This window comes from Chelmon rostratus, chromosome 4, assembly GCF_017976325.1.
Source record: "Chelmon rostratus isolate fCheRos1 chromosome 4, fCheRos1.pri, whole genome shotgun sequence".
Classification (NCBI taxonomy): domain Eukaryota; kingdom Metazoa; phylum Chordata; class Actinopteri; order Chaetodontiformes; family Chaetodontidae; genus Chelmon; species Chelmon rostratus.
The window spans coordinates 29,198,578-29,215,096 of record NC_055661.1 but is presented as its reverse complement, the minus strand read 5'-3'; the positions used below and the strand labels follow the sequence as shown (position 1 = coordinate 29,215,096).

The 16,519-nt window shown below is 45.4% G+C and overlaps 1 protein-coding gene across 2 annotated transcripts in view; it reads left to right on the top strand.

Moving 5' to 3' along the window:
- The window catches only part of LOC121605009 (phosphodiesterase 4D interacting protein), an 80,136-nt gene that overhangs the window by 23,464 nt on the left and 40,153 nt on the right, over positions 1-16,519 (top strand). For both annotated transcript variants that reach the window (XM_041934721.1, XM_041934722.1), the window contains exon 4: positions 14,019-14,129. In XM_041934721.1, the coding sequence (XP_041790655.1) occupies positions 14,019-14,129 (111 nt within the window). The remainder of the gene's footprint in view (positions 1-14,018; positions 14,130-16,519) is intronic.

Sequence of the window (16,519 nt, the reverse complement as noted above, 5' to 3'; positions counted from 1 at the left end):
CACAACTCTGAATGAGACAAAGCAGCCTGAAAGTAATCAGAAGACATCGGTGACCAGCGGTCGACCATCGTTCGCTGCCACGGTTGAAACCAAAACGAGCCACAAACTTTCTGCTGTGAATCTTTTTTTTGCTCGGTCCTTTTGTGGAATAAACTGCTGACTTCACACTTCTGACAAGCAGGAATTTGTTCTTTTTCTGTAGCGCAAATGTTGGTTCTGTGCTTTGTTAAAAACAAGTCTGTTTAGTTTGAGGTCGGCTGTTTGTCGGTTCAGATCCTCCAGGCGTCGCCGCGTGACATCACCGCTGCACGATGTGATTGGACGGAGCAGATATTTCATAGTTTGCACTCAGAATATGAGCGATGTCCATGATGTTGAATATTAGCCTTTTGTGAGCAGCAGGGATGGAGTTAATTCATGTCAGCGTACATAAACTTGTTGTGTAATGAACACACATTTTGCTGCACGGCCCGATAAGAAATAGATAATAAATTAAAATTAGCAGTGATGTTTGATCGTCAACATGATCGTTAACCTTCATCAGCTCCGGCCTGTGCAGACACGACCGCAGACGTATTCACTTATTATTATTAATGAGTGATTCAGCTAATATACAACATTTTCATGATTGCTCTGAGGGAAGCGCCACATTTTTTTATCACTTTATTGATTTTTAAAATATTTTCTTCCACCGTGTTTCAGCTGTTTTCTGCTTCCTGCCTGGTTTTTCTCAGCCTCCTTTATTTTAAAGGACTGAGAAAGGATTCGGCAGATCTTTCTAATTTGACCTACATGCAGAGCGAAGCCTTTCAAAGCTCTTTGTCACCTGACTTTCCTCTGTAACAGCGCCATCTTTTGGAAAACTTATGCATTGCGAATACACAAGTATTCCAGAAACATGGCGCTGTGTCACTCGCCATTGCAGCCACGGTCCTGTGTGTCAGTCTGTGCATACGTGCATGCGTGCATGTGTGTGTGCTGGCTTCAGAAGGCTGCACACACACATCATGAGGCCTTTACATCGCAAGTCCTGCTCTGATTGTCAGCTGGGCTTCATTCACAAAACGTGGCTCTGCCGGCAGCATTTCCTCTGCTTTCTATTTGGGGAAAGAGTAAAAAAAGAGAACCGCTAACTTTGTTCTGAAGGTCTGTGTTTGTTTTTTCAGACCTGTCTGCTCTCTCTCCCCGTACGGCAAAAATGAATCCATGCGGAGAGCCAGAATTTCGGGGATAGATTGTGTTACACTACTTCCCAGAGACGAAAGTGGCCTGTATGGGAGGGTCGGCCATGACAGTTGGCAGTTGGTTCGGTTTTAGGCGAACCTGATACCATAATTTAGATCTGCCATAAACACACAGAAATGAGACGCAGGCCTGCTCTCCCTCTGAGATCTTCCATGGGAAAGCTGGGCATTCTGGCTGCAGTGGCTCTGCCCTGACCCGAACATGAAATCCACGCTTTTATGATTAGATGTAACGTGTTTATCATTGCTTACACAAACGGATGGAAAGCATTTGCGTGGCCTTGCCCGTGCTGCCTGCGTGTGTACAGAGCAGAGGCTTGGGAACAGGTATTAGTTTCTGCTCAGGAGATGCTTTGGTAGTGACTCTGTGCTTAGACTCGCTCTGGTTCTCGCGTCGTCCCCTGAGGTCGAGTGTAGGCGTTAATCTGAAATGAATGAATTGTCATAATCATCGTTTTCGGCTTGCGCGGGAGAGAATGTGCGTTTCCCCGTGCAGTGTTTCTGCATGTGCTCATTACCGAGTGTGTACGCGTGTGTTGACGTCTCCTGATTAGCTCTGGCACCGCCGCCGAGCGAGAGGTTTGTGGGAGATTAGCTTAGCAGGATGGTTTCCTGTCAGATCTGCAGAAATCAGATCTTTCCAACACAACAGTCCAACAGTCAGCCAGCACATGCAGCGCCGGAAAGATGTTTGACATTTGATGGACGCAACCTTTCTGCCAGTTCTGGAGAACAAACAATTTGTTGCCGTCAAGCGGCCAAACGCTCAGGCCGAAAGCTGCAGACAGCGCAGAGGCGTGTTCGGATGCGCTCGCTCCGTCAGAACATGTTTATCACACGGATGAAGAAGCGGTTCTAGCTTGTTTTTTTGATGGACAGGTGTCAGAGGTGAAGCCTGTGGATGAAAAAACAGCAGGGCAGGAGTCAACTACAACTCCCAAGATGCATTTCAGTGATAAACATCCAATCTCACAGCTAAAAAATACTTCCACAGACTGCACTTAATAGAAATCAGATAAAAACAACAATCTATTTATATTTATATCAGTTTCCTTTCTGACTCAGGATCAGTTTGGGCCAAATAACAAATTTTCCACAGTCCTGATTCACCTGATTTTTACTGCCAGCTGAGGCTCATGGGTAGTGTCGTGTTTAGAACCATCCATCAAACATAATGGACGATTACTGAGAAACAAAGTTGAATTTAACAGCCATAACATAAACCTGCAGAGCTGTACATTATCCGGACGACACCTGTGTTTCTCTCTGCGGGCTCGTCGCTGTAAGCAAACCTTTCAGCTCCAACTAGTCAAGCGATCTGTTGGTAATAAAACATGTGAATTAGTGGAGGTTTAAACTCGATGTCGCCTCAGTTCGTCTTAGAGCCGCTTACACATGTTTTTAGTCGCTGACAAGGAATTTCTTTCCGTCCTGTATGAAGCCATGCGTGTATTTAGACTCAGTTATGAGGTTACCGATCCTGCCGAATCCGAGCTGTGATGTGAAGAGGTGTGTGTGGGTGGCTTGTGTTTGCATCATCTGGCTCACAGTGAAGCGTGTCTGTGAGATAGAGACAAATGAAGGGAGAGGTTTCCAGGGTGGAGGCGGAGGAGCACCGACATATATGAGCCAAAGCTCGTCAGGATATCTGGGCGTTCGTGTTGTGCTGTCATGTTGGATCAGAGATGAAAATGAGGCAAGTCAAACATGTTAGGAATTACGACGCACATGTTGTTGTCTTACTTGTCGAGTTTGTTCGTTAAAGAGTCAACGTTGGGCTGCTGTGTCAATGAAAAATGGATGTCCACATACTTTTGGCCATGTAGTGAATTCTGCCTCCTTCTCGCTTGATTTCGTTCACTCTCCTTGAACCTCTTCCCTCTGGACTTCCCGTCTGACAGCTGACGGACTGTATGAATCACACAGAGGGAGAGGTGGGGTGGGGTTGGGGGGGTCAGGATGGACCCAGGATGAGAAAACTCAATCAGACCACTCTGAGATAAACGATGTGGTCGTCAAGAGAGAGAGGTTACTACATGATGTCACCCTCTTTGTTCTGAAAGTGATATTCTGATTGGTCCGTACAGACAGTATGTTGTACATACACTATGCACTTAAAAACATGCATGTTCTCTTCTCCCCCCCCACTTTTATCTTCTGTTTATTCTCAGCCGCTTTGACTTTTATTGCTGTCATCCACCATCAACATGCCGTTGCTGCACAGTCACAGCAGATCACCTCGTTTATTATCTCATTAATGACATATAATCTGGGAAGCAGCAGTGAAATTCATGATTTACTGATGCTACAGTGTAAACTCGTTGTGCATGTGTAGAATCTGTTTTCAGGTACATGAAGCGACACGTTTTACTCTGCAGATGATTTCGGAGCTGCTTGTTGGTTTGATCTGGTTACGGGGGCAAATATGTGCACACAGAGAATCTGTTCACACAGTTTACTAAAATCAATATTTCTTTTTTGTGACCTCTGTAGTGTCCTTAAAGAGTCACTTTGTCCTGCCAGCTTTGTAGAAATTCACATAAAACTTGTTAGGGCTGCCTCGAATAGTCATTTAAATGATGGACGATATAAGTTTTGCCCATAAAATAACATAAAAAATGCTCATTCGAGCCAAAGCTGTTTCTGAAATTGCTTCTTTTGTCCGAAGAAAGTGTCCAAAGGCCGAAGAAAAGCAGTAAATCGTCACAGTGGAGAAAGATTGATGACTTAAATGATTATCAAATGGACTGACACACAGATATGCACACACTGGCCCCCAGCTGGAACCCCCTCCTCGCTCTGCTTTTATCTTTGTGTTGAGCCCCCATCCCCTCAGTCCCTGGGTGAGGTCATTTCCTGTCTGGCTGGCTCGCAGCGCTCACACCTCTGAATGAAGGAGAGATGGAGGCAGTGCTGTAAAAGGGTGTTGGGTGTCAGATCTGCATCCAGAAAAAGCCGCTTGTTGGCTCAGATTTCAGATTTTTCTGCCTCTCACCTTCGTCCTGGCAGAACGCAGCGTGATTAATACTCAGATACATACACAGTGCACAGAGGGGTGAGACGTCAGCATGTCTGCAGGCACAGGAATGGTCATGCACACACCCCTGTTGTAGAAATGCTGATATGCCGACACTTTATTCTGGGGACCGGGCTGCATTGACGAGGTTTCCTCATTGGCGGTCCGGTCGGACTTGTGATTGGCTGCAGCAGCAGCTGTGTTTTAGCCCCAGGAGCTGCCCGAGTGCCGGCCTGCTCCCCTCTCTCCTCCCTCCCTCTCTGGGAGTATCACGCTGCATCATCAGCCTAAGCTCCAGGCTGCGGGACATCCGTCACGGCCTGCACTCACTTCTGGGGGTCAGGTATCCCAGACAGCCCGGGTCAGGAGGGGAAGCGGCGCAGGAACATCTGATTCTCATCCAATGAACGCGCTCCTGCAGACCTTGAGTCATTTCCAGGCCTTAAAGCCACCCGCCCAGTAAAACTGGACCTGTCCAGCTTTGGTTCCACCTGGCAGAGAGTGACCTTGTGTATCTAGTTAAGGTGCTCTGGGTAAAATACCGTCTTTGTAGCGATGGATGGGCCCTCTTGTTGATTAGGCCCAGAAGGCCTTTCAGTCAGGCAGCAGGGTAGAATGACCCAGGCTGCCCTGGATCAGACACTGTATTTATGACTCCGTGCTCCCTACAAAGTGCATGACATCAGTTGTGGTTGAAGTTGAAATAGACTCTGAGCTCCACACACACTTTATGGTAGCTGAAACCTTTCAGCCCGTGACTGTTCAGTCAGGAATAGAAAACTGGCCCAACCGAGGCCTCGTCATATTTCTTATTTGTCTCCGAGTCTGATTTCAGTGACTTTCAGTGAGTACTGAGATTTGAAAACTGTGAAGCACACAAAGGTGGCATTGATTGTTTTGGAGGCTGGAGAAAAAAACCAAGCCAAAGCTTTGAGTGTCAGAGAAAAACAGGAACACAAGAATGGATCCAGAATCGACGAGTAGTGTGGATGAGACCGACGCAGGCTGTCAGCTGACCTAAAAACTCTTCAATCAAAATATTCCTTTGACTAAATGTTCAATATGATGCCACATGTTGGGAAGGATGCATCAGTCTCTGCTGGTTGAAATTCAGCCGAGTTATCAGGCTTACAAAAATGTGTTTATATCGATCAAAGTAAAGCTTTTAAACAAATATTATTTTTTACTGGCATCAGGAACAAAGAGGCACCAAACGGATCCTGAGGTCGAAACATTTCAAACAGTTACTGAACTCTGACGATGAACAGCTCAGTCCAGGGATGTGTTGGACGTAGAGGATGGATGGATGTGAAGGAGGTGTGTGCAGGAGTGTGACCTGCACAGTATGGGCATGAGCGAGGCAGACAAACAGGAGATGAAGAGTGTGACGGGTGGTCAGAGGTGTTTTTTAGCCTCAGGTACTGTGACTTCATTGGCTGTGCAGGAAATGTTCTGGTTTCCTCAGATCACATAACAACAAAATGAGACATTTGGCTGCTATAAAGCAGCAGAGAGCACTGACGTGCATCCTGAAAGCTCTCGGTGAGTTCAGAGCCGTATCGAGCTAAAACAGGGTTCGCTTCTTATTTATGTCGTCTGCTTCCTCCCAAACAGCCTGTAATGTGATTTCATTCAGAACTCCGCGTCAGCCGGGATGATTTGCCGGCGGGCTTCGGTTTCGTACAAATGAACGGCGCTTTTGATCCTGTGTTATAAAGTCGCGTTGGCTCCGGCCTTCGCTCGTCCCCGCTGCGGAGGAGAGCTTCCCGCTCGGGCCTCGCTCCGCGGCCGCGCTCGCTATCTGAACGTCTGGACTCAGTGTGTTTCTGTGTGCTGTTAAAGAGATTCAGATCCTGTTTTGCTTCATGCCTCTTGTTCTCTTGGCATCATTAAAGCAAAACAATGGCGCTCAGAGTAAATAGCCATGGAAACGCAGGGAGGCCGCAGCTAAACACGGAGGCCGGCCAGGGTTTTCTCAGCCATGTGACCTGCCGTTCCCCGCTCATACCACCGCCGCAGGCTGCGTGCAGCGCACCCGCCTTGACCTCGTCTTTATGCACGGCACTTCAGTCCTCGCTATGCACATTATGGGATGGACACTTGGGATTGCAGAGCCCTTTCAGAAGGATGGAAAAGCGGCCTTGGTGTTTGTAAATGCACTTAAACTTAATGTGTTGATTTGTTGGACGCTCAGGCCACACAGTTTTTTTTTGTTTGTTTGTCTTGTCGGCGTCTTTCGCCGCATTAAAGTTGGCAAACGTGCTGGAAAAGCCGTCAGACAAGCCGAAACCCTCCACTCTGTGCAGTTCCATCCCAGAAAACCCTGATGGGAGGCTGGCACTGAGCTAAAGACTCCCCACCAGTCCACCCTCCGCTGCCACCACCTTCACACCGCACCATCCTTCACTCACACGCAGCTGCTGCCACCACATCTGGGAGTGATTTCATCAAAACCGAAGAGCGAGGGAAAGTGAGAGGAGGCCGATGAAGTGTTCGTCAGATCCTCGACCCCCTGTAACGTCTTCCAGCTCGAGCTGTTGTGACACATGGAGATCTCCTCTTTTTGAAATTCATGTAATTCCCATCAGACTTATTTACTCATGAAAACTGCTTATTAGCTCTGATTTATTTGGCGGTTTGAACCGAGCATCCTGCGGGGGACGACTTGGACGTCGTCGGTCTTGCAGCTGTAACTGTTTTTTGACTGATCGCTTTATCAGACGCTTTGATGATGGTTGTATCGTGAGGTTACCAGTAGACGTAAAATGTGTGACCTACAGACGGGATTTTTCGATTTCTTTTCTTTAATCGAAAATTTAAGATTTTTATCTTGTTTCTTTTCCCTCAAGATAAAATTAATAATCTTGTATACAGACATCAGCAAGGACAATGCTAGCTCATTGCAGCTGCAGCTTTTTGACCCCAAAGAACAGAAATCCATGAAGACTTCATCTTAACCTCTCCACTGTGCATCAGTGAGGTTCAAAACATTAATATCTTCACCAAATTATTGCTGAGCACGCAGTCAGAGTTTGCCACTACGATGTCTTGCTGTTCATTGTTTGCAACTGTGCTTGTTTATGTTGGTCCGCGGCAGCAGATTTAAGCAGCTGACTGTGCTTCAGAGTCGAGTTTCAGGCCTAAAGGGGGTAAATGTTTGATATTTAAAACAGATTTTGGTGCAGACTGTTCCTTCAGTGCAGCTTTTCTTGCTCTGGAAAGTTCTGTATCGCTTGCGACACCGATGTGAAGTCACGATTCACTAATTCAGTTTGATGAGGAGATCTGTTCGTTGCTTTTTTAGCGCCACGCTTTGTTCTCATGTATGTTCGTATTTATGTTCTGCATGATTTGTGCATCCAGCTGTAACTTTGCATGAAGTTTATTTGACATTCTGTCCGGTTGGTTCTTGCTGACAGTCCAGACTGATACTCGCGGTCGCTCATGACGTCACTTCGTGTTTTGCTCGGCTTCAGTCGAGTCCTCTCGCCCGTCAGCAGACGCTCCTTTGAAGACGGCCAGCCTTTAAATTTTCTGCTTGATAAATTTTCCTAATAAATAAATCATCCTCAAACTCTGAGCTGTGCTTTCTCTGAACGTCAGCCCAGCTGTTTTGTAGCTCATTATGAGCCGTGTGGTGTGAGGAAAAATGATTATTCACTGGAAAATAAAATGAAAATAAATATAGTTCCGTCTCAGAAAAATAAATTGGGTTATTTTACGCACTTGTTAAAAGTTGCTTGATGTATTTAGCTCAGTTTTGTTAACGGTGTGGGAACCGCAGCACGTGGCCCCCCCTCCCTCGTTAATCTATTTTAAGGGTGAAGTGTAGGGTAATCTGTTGCAGGGATTGAGTGTAATTTTATTATGAACCTTTGCAGTGAACCTCAATTATACAAATTCAGGGTGTGTGGTCAGAGCTAATGTGGCTCACAGCAGTGTGACCTCTGAAGTCTGCAGTAGCTCGCCGTCTTAGTGATTTAATGCTGTTCCATATTAATTATCAATCATCATCGCAGTAAAGTGATCTGTGCTGTATTTGCAGTTGGCGAGCAACTTTCTCTCAATGTTCAGCTGATGCAAGTGAATCCTCGCTTTGGTTGGATTGCATCAGTCGTCGCCAAACATTTCCATCAAGCTGTGGCCATCGCTTGGTTCACTTTTTTCACCTTTTTGGCTGCGGCAGGAAGCTGTTTGAAGAGGAAAAGCTCTAAAGACACAGGTAGAGACCAGCTGGTGACCAAGGTGGAGCAGATTTTCAAGCTAGCATCTTCCCTCTGGTCCCACCACCCAGCTCAAATTCACCTGCTCTTCTGTCTTTGCTGCAGACCTTCATCAGGTACCTGGTGGTCCTGACACACACTGAGCACAAGATCTGGCTTTAGTCTCTGCAGGCTTGATGCTACAGCACATAACTTACCTTAAAATCATCATTTTTTTATTTCTGTTCTTTTATAGATTAAAAAAACAAGATCAAACATGTTAACGAGTGAGCTGCAGAGGTGTTGGTAGGTATATTTTTGTGCCAGGCTAGCTGTTTACTCCCTCTTGTAGTCTTCATGCTAAGCTAGGCTAATCCATCCTAACTCCAGCTCCAGACATGAGATTGGTCTCGATCGTTTCACATCATTCTCCCTTCCATAATGCCACACTGTTCAGGCACTCTATAAATTAAAATGATCTGATGAAGAATATAATAAAGTGGCTGCAGCTTCCACCCAGAGAGCAGGTTTTATCTGGTTCTCGACGCTCCGTCTCCCCTCTATCTGTCCATGATTGTAATTAGCTCCTGGGGATATTTTTAGTGGCTCTCCTGACGATGTAATTAGGTTTACAAATGATAATTTTTAACCACCGTGTCTACCGTGGACCGTGGCAGCACAATAAACACAATCAGACATTCCCCCTGCAGAACTGCATTAGGGGTTTGGCACTGCCAGAGAGCAGGGCTGGAAAATGTCGAGCGAGCTGGCATCGAGCAGCTCCTGTTACCGGTAAAGGGGGAAAACTCCCAGCGCTCTGCCAATCCAAAGCACGCACGCACACACACACATCCAAACTCCCAATTACACCCCTGTTCCTGCAGCGGTTTTTAAACCTTTCTCAACATGAAGATGTAGCGGTGGGAGGAGCTTTAAGTCGACTGTTACGGTTGCCTCCTGCTGTGCTGCCATGGCGACAAAACAGCTGTCAGTGGAACAGGAACAGGGATGGGGAACGGGACTGTGGAAACATGTGATGTGGAGCCATCGTTGTACCCAGATATTACAGATCTTAATCCTTCTGATTCTAATAACGGGGTCCAAGTTTGTTCCCCAATAACAGGACGCAGCGGGGTAGAAGCTCGACCAGCATGAGCCTGGAAAAATGTCCTAATGCTCCTTTTTTTCCTTCTCTAGTATTGGATTATGCTCTGATGCTGGAAAAGTCCTGCAGAATTAGGATGATTTCATTTCACGGGCACGCTGTGTTGTAATAAATTCAGTCGTCTCTCTGTGTGACCTCTGGATGAGCTGCTGCGGTCAGCCTCTCTCCTCCAACTCTCATCCACTCCAGATTGCTGTTCAGTTTTCAGTGGAGGTGATGCACTTGTGACTAATTCCCTCGATCGGTTTGGCCAAAAAGCTTTCAGCCGTGTGTGTGTGTGTGTGTGTGTGTGTCGGATTCGGTCATTGATCACCTCGTACAACATGTGTCCCAAAGCAGATGACAGCACAGGATTCTCATCTGGTTTGATTTCTGGAAGAATTATTGTGGTTTTGTGTTTTCAAATTCTGTCAAATTGCGATTGTTATAAAATGTTGTCATCAGCAATATATTTCTGCCTCATTCTCGTCACTTGATTGCTGGTTATTGACAAATAGTCCTGGCTAATGTGTTCGGTAGTCGGCCAGTGTTGCTCCGTCATCCCTGAAGACTGCGTGAGTGTTTCTGGAGGTTAGACCTGTGGCCAAAAGTATGTGGACAGCCAAACGCTGCAGCTGTGTGTGCTCTCGGCTGTCGTTCGGCTTCATCCTGGAGGTCCTGGAAGGAGTTTAGGTCCACGTAGATTTGGACAAACTGTGTTTTTAAAATGCACGGAAGGTTTCAGGCACTGAGGAACTTCAGTTTTACGATTAATGTCTCAACACAATCGATTAATCAACTTGTTGATTGACACAAAATTGTCATCCATTTTAATGACTGATTACTTGTTAAAATCATTTCTAAAACAAATTTGTCAGGTTTTCTTAGATTCCAGCCTCTCAGTTGTGTGATTTGCTCGTTTCCTCTGTTTTTTGTTTTTTGTTGTTTTTTTTTAAATTTATTTTAATAATCCCAAACCGGGAAATTAGTCTCTGCATTTAACCCTTCACTGATTTACCGAAACACACACATCCAACATGCAGTGAAACACACAGGAGCAGTGGGCTGCATTCAAGCGCCCGGAGAGCATATTTTATGTCTTTGGAAATTGTCTTTTGACCTGTTGGTCACACAGAACAGGACATTTGAAGGCTCTTGGGATATTTTTCACTACTTTCTGATATTTTATAGATTCAAACAATGAATCAATAATTTAAAAAACAACTGAAATATTTATCTATAATTAAAATCCTAATTATTAGCAGGCCTTAACTAAAGAAAGTAACAAACTTAATGTTGTTAGTTCTCAAGTTTCTCGTTCAGGCAGCCGTGGCCTAGAGGCTGGAGAAGCGGCTTGTGACCGGAGGGTCGCCAGTTCGGTTGTATGCTCCCCGGGCGCCTGATGCGGCAGCCTACTGCTCCTGTGTGTCTCACTGTGTGTTTCAGTAAATCAGCGATGGGTGAAATGCAGAGACTAATTTCCCAATTTGGGATTACTAGAGTGAATAAAAAAAAAAAAAAAAATTAAATTCAGTTGCTTTGCCAACAGCTTCTCTTCTCATTGGTCGACGCGTCAAACAAAATATGTGATAAACGATTAGAGAGCAAATCAACACTAACTCCAGATATTTAAGTTGAAGAATTATGTGTACAGTCATTTTATATTCTGTCGGTTAATCTTGGGTCGAGTGTTTAGTATTTATTCCAACAGCAGTTCTTTGAGTTCAAAGGAAGGATTTAAATGCAGGCTTCAGGCTTCATCAGATCCAAATCCACACTTTTCATTTCTTTAGTTGTTCCCATAATTTATCTGTTCGTTTTTTTGAAAATGCTGTAATTTTTGTGCTCGAGGTCTCCGTGTGTTAAAAGGGAGTTTTTCCTCGCCGCCGTCGTGCTCGCTCACGGTGGGAATTGTTGGGTTTGTGTAAATAATATCTGAAGAGCAGAAAAGTGGCCTGAGATAACTGCTGTTGGGATTTGGTTCTAAATAAAACTGTCTTGGCGCGAGTTGAATTTACACCAAATTAGAAGTGAGGAAAATGGCAGCCGTCACCGCTTTATTGACGGATGTGAGACCAACGAGAAACAGATGTGTGGTTATTTTACACAGATCTGCTGTCATAATTCTATAATCAGTGTTACATGCTGATAAACATCAGTGCTGCACTTAAACATAACGGACAGGGAAAACACACATTAGCTGCAGCAAAGTGTGTCAGGGCCCTTTGAGATTAGGGGCCCGTTGAGGTCTTAGTCCAGCCTGGATTTGTGAGATATTTTTAAGTCTGTAAAGGATGCAGAGTCTGTCACATTCAGGCTCTGGATAGGTTTTCTCTTGTATCTGAGTACAGCCCTTCTGTGCATGTATGTGCAGCGTATGAATAGAACATGTGTTCCTGCATTCAGCTCGTGCGTAGTTGTAATGTGCAGCCCGTCGCTCTCAAACTGTGCCGGCACACTGGACGGCCCGCATGTGTGATCAGCATTCCTCAGTGACAGCCGCAGGGCAGCCGCTTCTTTAAATAGCCTGTGCATGGCTGCTGCTCTCCATGAGCTCTGCAGAGATGTCGGATCCTCTGAGCTCAGGTGGAGCGTTAGCGCCTCCCAGTGGTCAGAAATGGATTAGTCTCATGACGTGTTTACAATCAAGGATCCTGCAGTACATGAGAGCTTAGAGCAGCCTGATTGCTCAGAGTTTGCCAGTGTGAGGTGGAAAGCCCCTGTTTCATCAGGATTGTTCTTAAATGAGTGAACTGACGTAGAAAAAGAGAAAACTCTTTGAATGCAGCATCTTCGCCCTCGTTTCTGTTTCCTTTAGCTCATGTTTTTGTAAGTTTAGTTTTGGTTATTTGCAGGTGACAAGACGTCTCGACGTCTCGGTTAAAACGTGCCAAAATTAGTTTAAAGGTGAAAGATTTTTAGACATAACAGTCACCAAAAACATGGTTTGTCAGCATTTAAAAGCCCATATTTCACTCTGAGACTTTGGCCTCCCACAGTTCCTTGCTCCAACAATATTTTTTATTTTTTTCATTCAGAATGCTGATGCTTCATCCCATCTCAACCTTTTGACATGTTCCAGTCAGAGAAAGGTGGAGGAGGGCGGTGATGGTGTTTTAGGACCAGTTGTACTGTTCCAACCCTGCTGTCTCTTTGTTTACTGGCTGTCTTCTAACTGTTCTCATGCCAGTCACACCAGTGAAGCCAGTAAAGGGAATCTACTCCACAGTTGTCCTCTGGAGGCCTCAATCTTTCCGTATTTTTAGGTCATGTACTGGTCACCTCTCTGTGGGTTCTGCTAACCACGATGATGAAGAAGCTGTTTAAGAAAGCTCCACTGGTACTGGTACCACTGGTTTTCTGTCACCTCAGTGTTTGGTAATGTTTAGACGACTGAAACTACTCGGTTAAGGTCAGGGAAGAATTACGGTCTTGGTTAAAAGAAACCAACATCAACTGTTGTTGGGAGACGGGATGCAAACAGCTGCACACAGAGCCTGAACAGTCAGTGTCTACGAGGTCCTGCGGCCAACAGGAAACACTTCACCAGTCACAACCCACCCGCCAGAATAAATGCTGTTGTGTGCTTCTGCAAACCACGTTGCAACTTAATGTTTCTCTACATTACAAATTTACGAAGGTCTGGTGAGGTTTAGGAACAAACACCACTTGGGTAGTGTTAGGTAAGATCATATTCACAGTGATCTGCTGCTTGGCGGTCGTCGCCTTGCTGTCACGCCATCCCCTCCTGCTCCTGATGGCTCATCTCAGATACGTGTGCAGGTTGTCTGAACTTCAACCATTATAAAAACACTGATATGATGAATATGAAGCACGCAAATTTAACACATCTTTGTTTTGCACAAACAAACGATGCATTTTATTCTGGTGCCTCGCAGCCTACTGATCTGTTTTCCAGCACATTCACACATGTGAATGAGGCTTCGCCAACACTTGTGCCCGTTACTGTATCAACACATACGCACACATGCACACACACACACAAGCACGCACACACACTCTCCTGTCTCAGATTCTTGGCATGACTTCCTCATGGTAAAAAAAGAAACATCCCCCTGCCCCTCACCCCCCTCCCACCCCCCTTAATCCCCTCCCGCCTGCCTGTTTGCCATCCCAGAGCCTCCTGAAACAAATCCAAAGGGAGAGGAGCTCATGTCCACTTTATGATTCTGCTCCTGCCTGTTGATGTGACAGCAGGCGCGAGCAGAGAGCTGATCGGCGTTCTGTATCGTCAGGAAAGTTTGATTCTTCAGTCAGACAGCGGCGTCTCTTCAGCCCTGTCTTTTCACATATTATGCCGTGCTGAATGGGGGGCTGCAAGGCCCCCTACAAAAGAACCAGCTGTCATCATGTCTAACTCTGGTTTCCATGGTTGCCGCACTATCTCGCAGCACCTGAACGACCTGAAGAAGGAGAACTTCAGCCTGAAGCTCAGGATCTACTTCCTGGAGGAGAAGATCCAGCAGAAGTTTGAGGAGAGCAGCGATGATGTGCACAAGAGGGTGAGTGAGAAAGAAACGAACTGTGAGAAATGCATGAAATCACTGAAGATGCTCTGTGTCTGCGTCCACTTGATGCACCTTTGTAGGGATCGGCCCTGCAGTGCAGTCGGCCTTGTTGTTTTCAGAGCTGCAGGCTTGTGTTTGACAGTTATTCACACTGACAGCAGGTCTCAGGCTGCTTTGCAACAGTTCATACAAGCTGTCAGTCATAACTTTCTGCCTGCGAGGATGACTGGAACTCAGAGAGGCTGTAAGCTACACTTTGTCTCAGTGCTTTTAGAGCAAACTGAGCAGCTGCTGAAGGCCTCTCGGCCTCTGTGACCTCTCTTTGGTTTCCTACATGGAGCTCAGAGGGTCTGTTAAAGCATGCCAGAAATAAACAGCACAGCAACGCTAACAGCTCACCCTCAACATTAAATGAAAATCTACCACGATACAAATATGATGTGCGTGCTTCATGGCTGTTTTGCACCTCCAAAGAACAAGATTACGGAGAGCAGTCTGAATACGTCTTTGTGATAGAAGCTGCACTCTGATATCAGCTGTGTCTGTTACAGCAGCTAGATGAACAGAGGCCATAAGCTCATGCAGAGGGCTCTGTCAGCCTGCTGAGATAAATCTAGTCTACATTGCTCCATAGAGAGCAAAGCAGTGGCAAACCAAAAGAGGTTGGAGTGTTTAATCATACAGGTAGTTCAACTACACTCCATCACAGGCCACCAGTGCAGGACCTGATCATCTTTGTGTATTTTGAGCACCCGTTTATTAAAGGGTCTTCTCGTTTTACAGCTATCTGCATCTGAAGCATCAACATCTGAGTATGTTTTTTTCTTTATGGAAGAAAAAACATTTTTCAGACATGCGAGAGCTGCGAGTGCTGACAGGATGAACTCTCTGAGCTGCTATAGTTACTGTAAACATTGTGCAACACTGTTTTCTGGCAGAGGGAAACCTCTCTGTAATGTATAAGAACATAAAATCTCCATGAAAAACAGTTAAAACTCATCTGCTCTTAAAGAAATGTGGGGTTTCTCAGTGAAATTGGAAAAAGTAATAAAACAATGAGCTTTAAATACATTGTTTTACCTGCCAGGACAGACGAAGGGCACAAACAGGTGGTACAGTGCATCTAAAGAGACCCACATGTCTGCAGTAACTGTCTGACCTGTTTTGTGTTGGTGACTATAGACCCAATGACCCACATTATGTTAGCCTGTGAGCCCTCGGGCCTGCTGTGTGCATGCATGCTTGCACGCTGTGCACGCACTCTGCTAGTTTAGCTCCATATATGCACACTACGTGCATGTACACATGTACCATGTGAGTGTCCTAGAGCAGCAGCGGCAACACCTGTGTTGTGTGTCAGTATGTCAGTAATGTGACCTGCTGCTGAACATGAAGTTCACCGCAGGAGCACTGAACTGTAATTACACATTGATGCGGAGAAAAATAAATCGCTGCAGGCAGATATCTGCACGTGAGCGAGCTGACGACCAGTCCAGTCCAGTTTGTTGCTGCTTTCAGAGCCAGAAGTTAAAAGTGGAGGTGTTGCTGGGTGCAGGGAGGGCTGGGGGAGAGTGGTAGACATTGCAGAAGAGAGATACAGCAGGTGCTCATATCCCCACCAGCTATTTTTAGTCCTGCAGAGCTCCCTGAAGCACAGGTCAGCACGTGCAGCTTGGGAACTTCATGTGTCTCTCTGCAGTATGAGCAGAACTCCATATGAAAAACAATGTTTTTTCTGCTTAAGGATGAATTAAATAACACTGGACACATGTTGGTTTAGCATGACACCAGACAACGATGGCTTCCTCTGCTTATTCTGTTCTGTGTATTTGCTCTATTGGAACATGTGTGGGTGCACTGTTATGCTGATACCAGGATGTCTTTAAATCATCATTCATTCATTAAGTGTGTTAGCAACCAGAGTAGCTGAAAGTTTGACTGTATGGCCTAAAAATTCATATAATTACTCATGCTTACATCATAATAGTATTTTAATGCATCAGTGCTTGAGCATTTATTCCTCATGCTGGATCACTTCTCATTTGTTTGTCCTGATTAATACAGCGATTAATCCAATCGACTCAGTTCATTTGTTGAAAACTGTAATATTTGCACACCTGCATCTGTTTCATAAAGTCAGTCAGTCAATATGGTGTCAGTATTGTGATATTAGACCAATCATCCCTTTGGATTATCATGATGCACCAAAATATTGACCATCATCATAAAGACTGCATGTGTGATACGATTTTCTAACTCTGCTCTACCTGAGTCAGGTGAACAACAGGTGCCTCAAGCTGTTTGGTTGTCATGTCAAAGTTATGAAGGATTATTTCTCACAATGCAAACATCTTCTGACAGGGTTTTCCTTTTCTTCTGTAAAT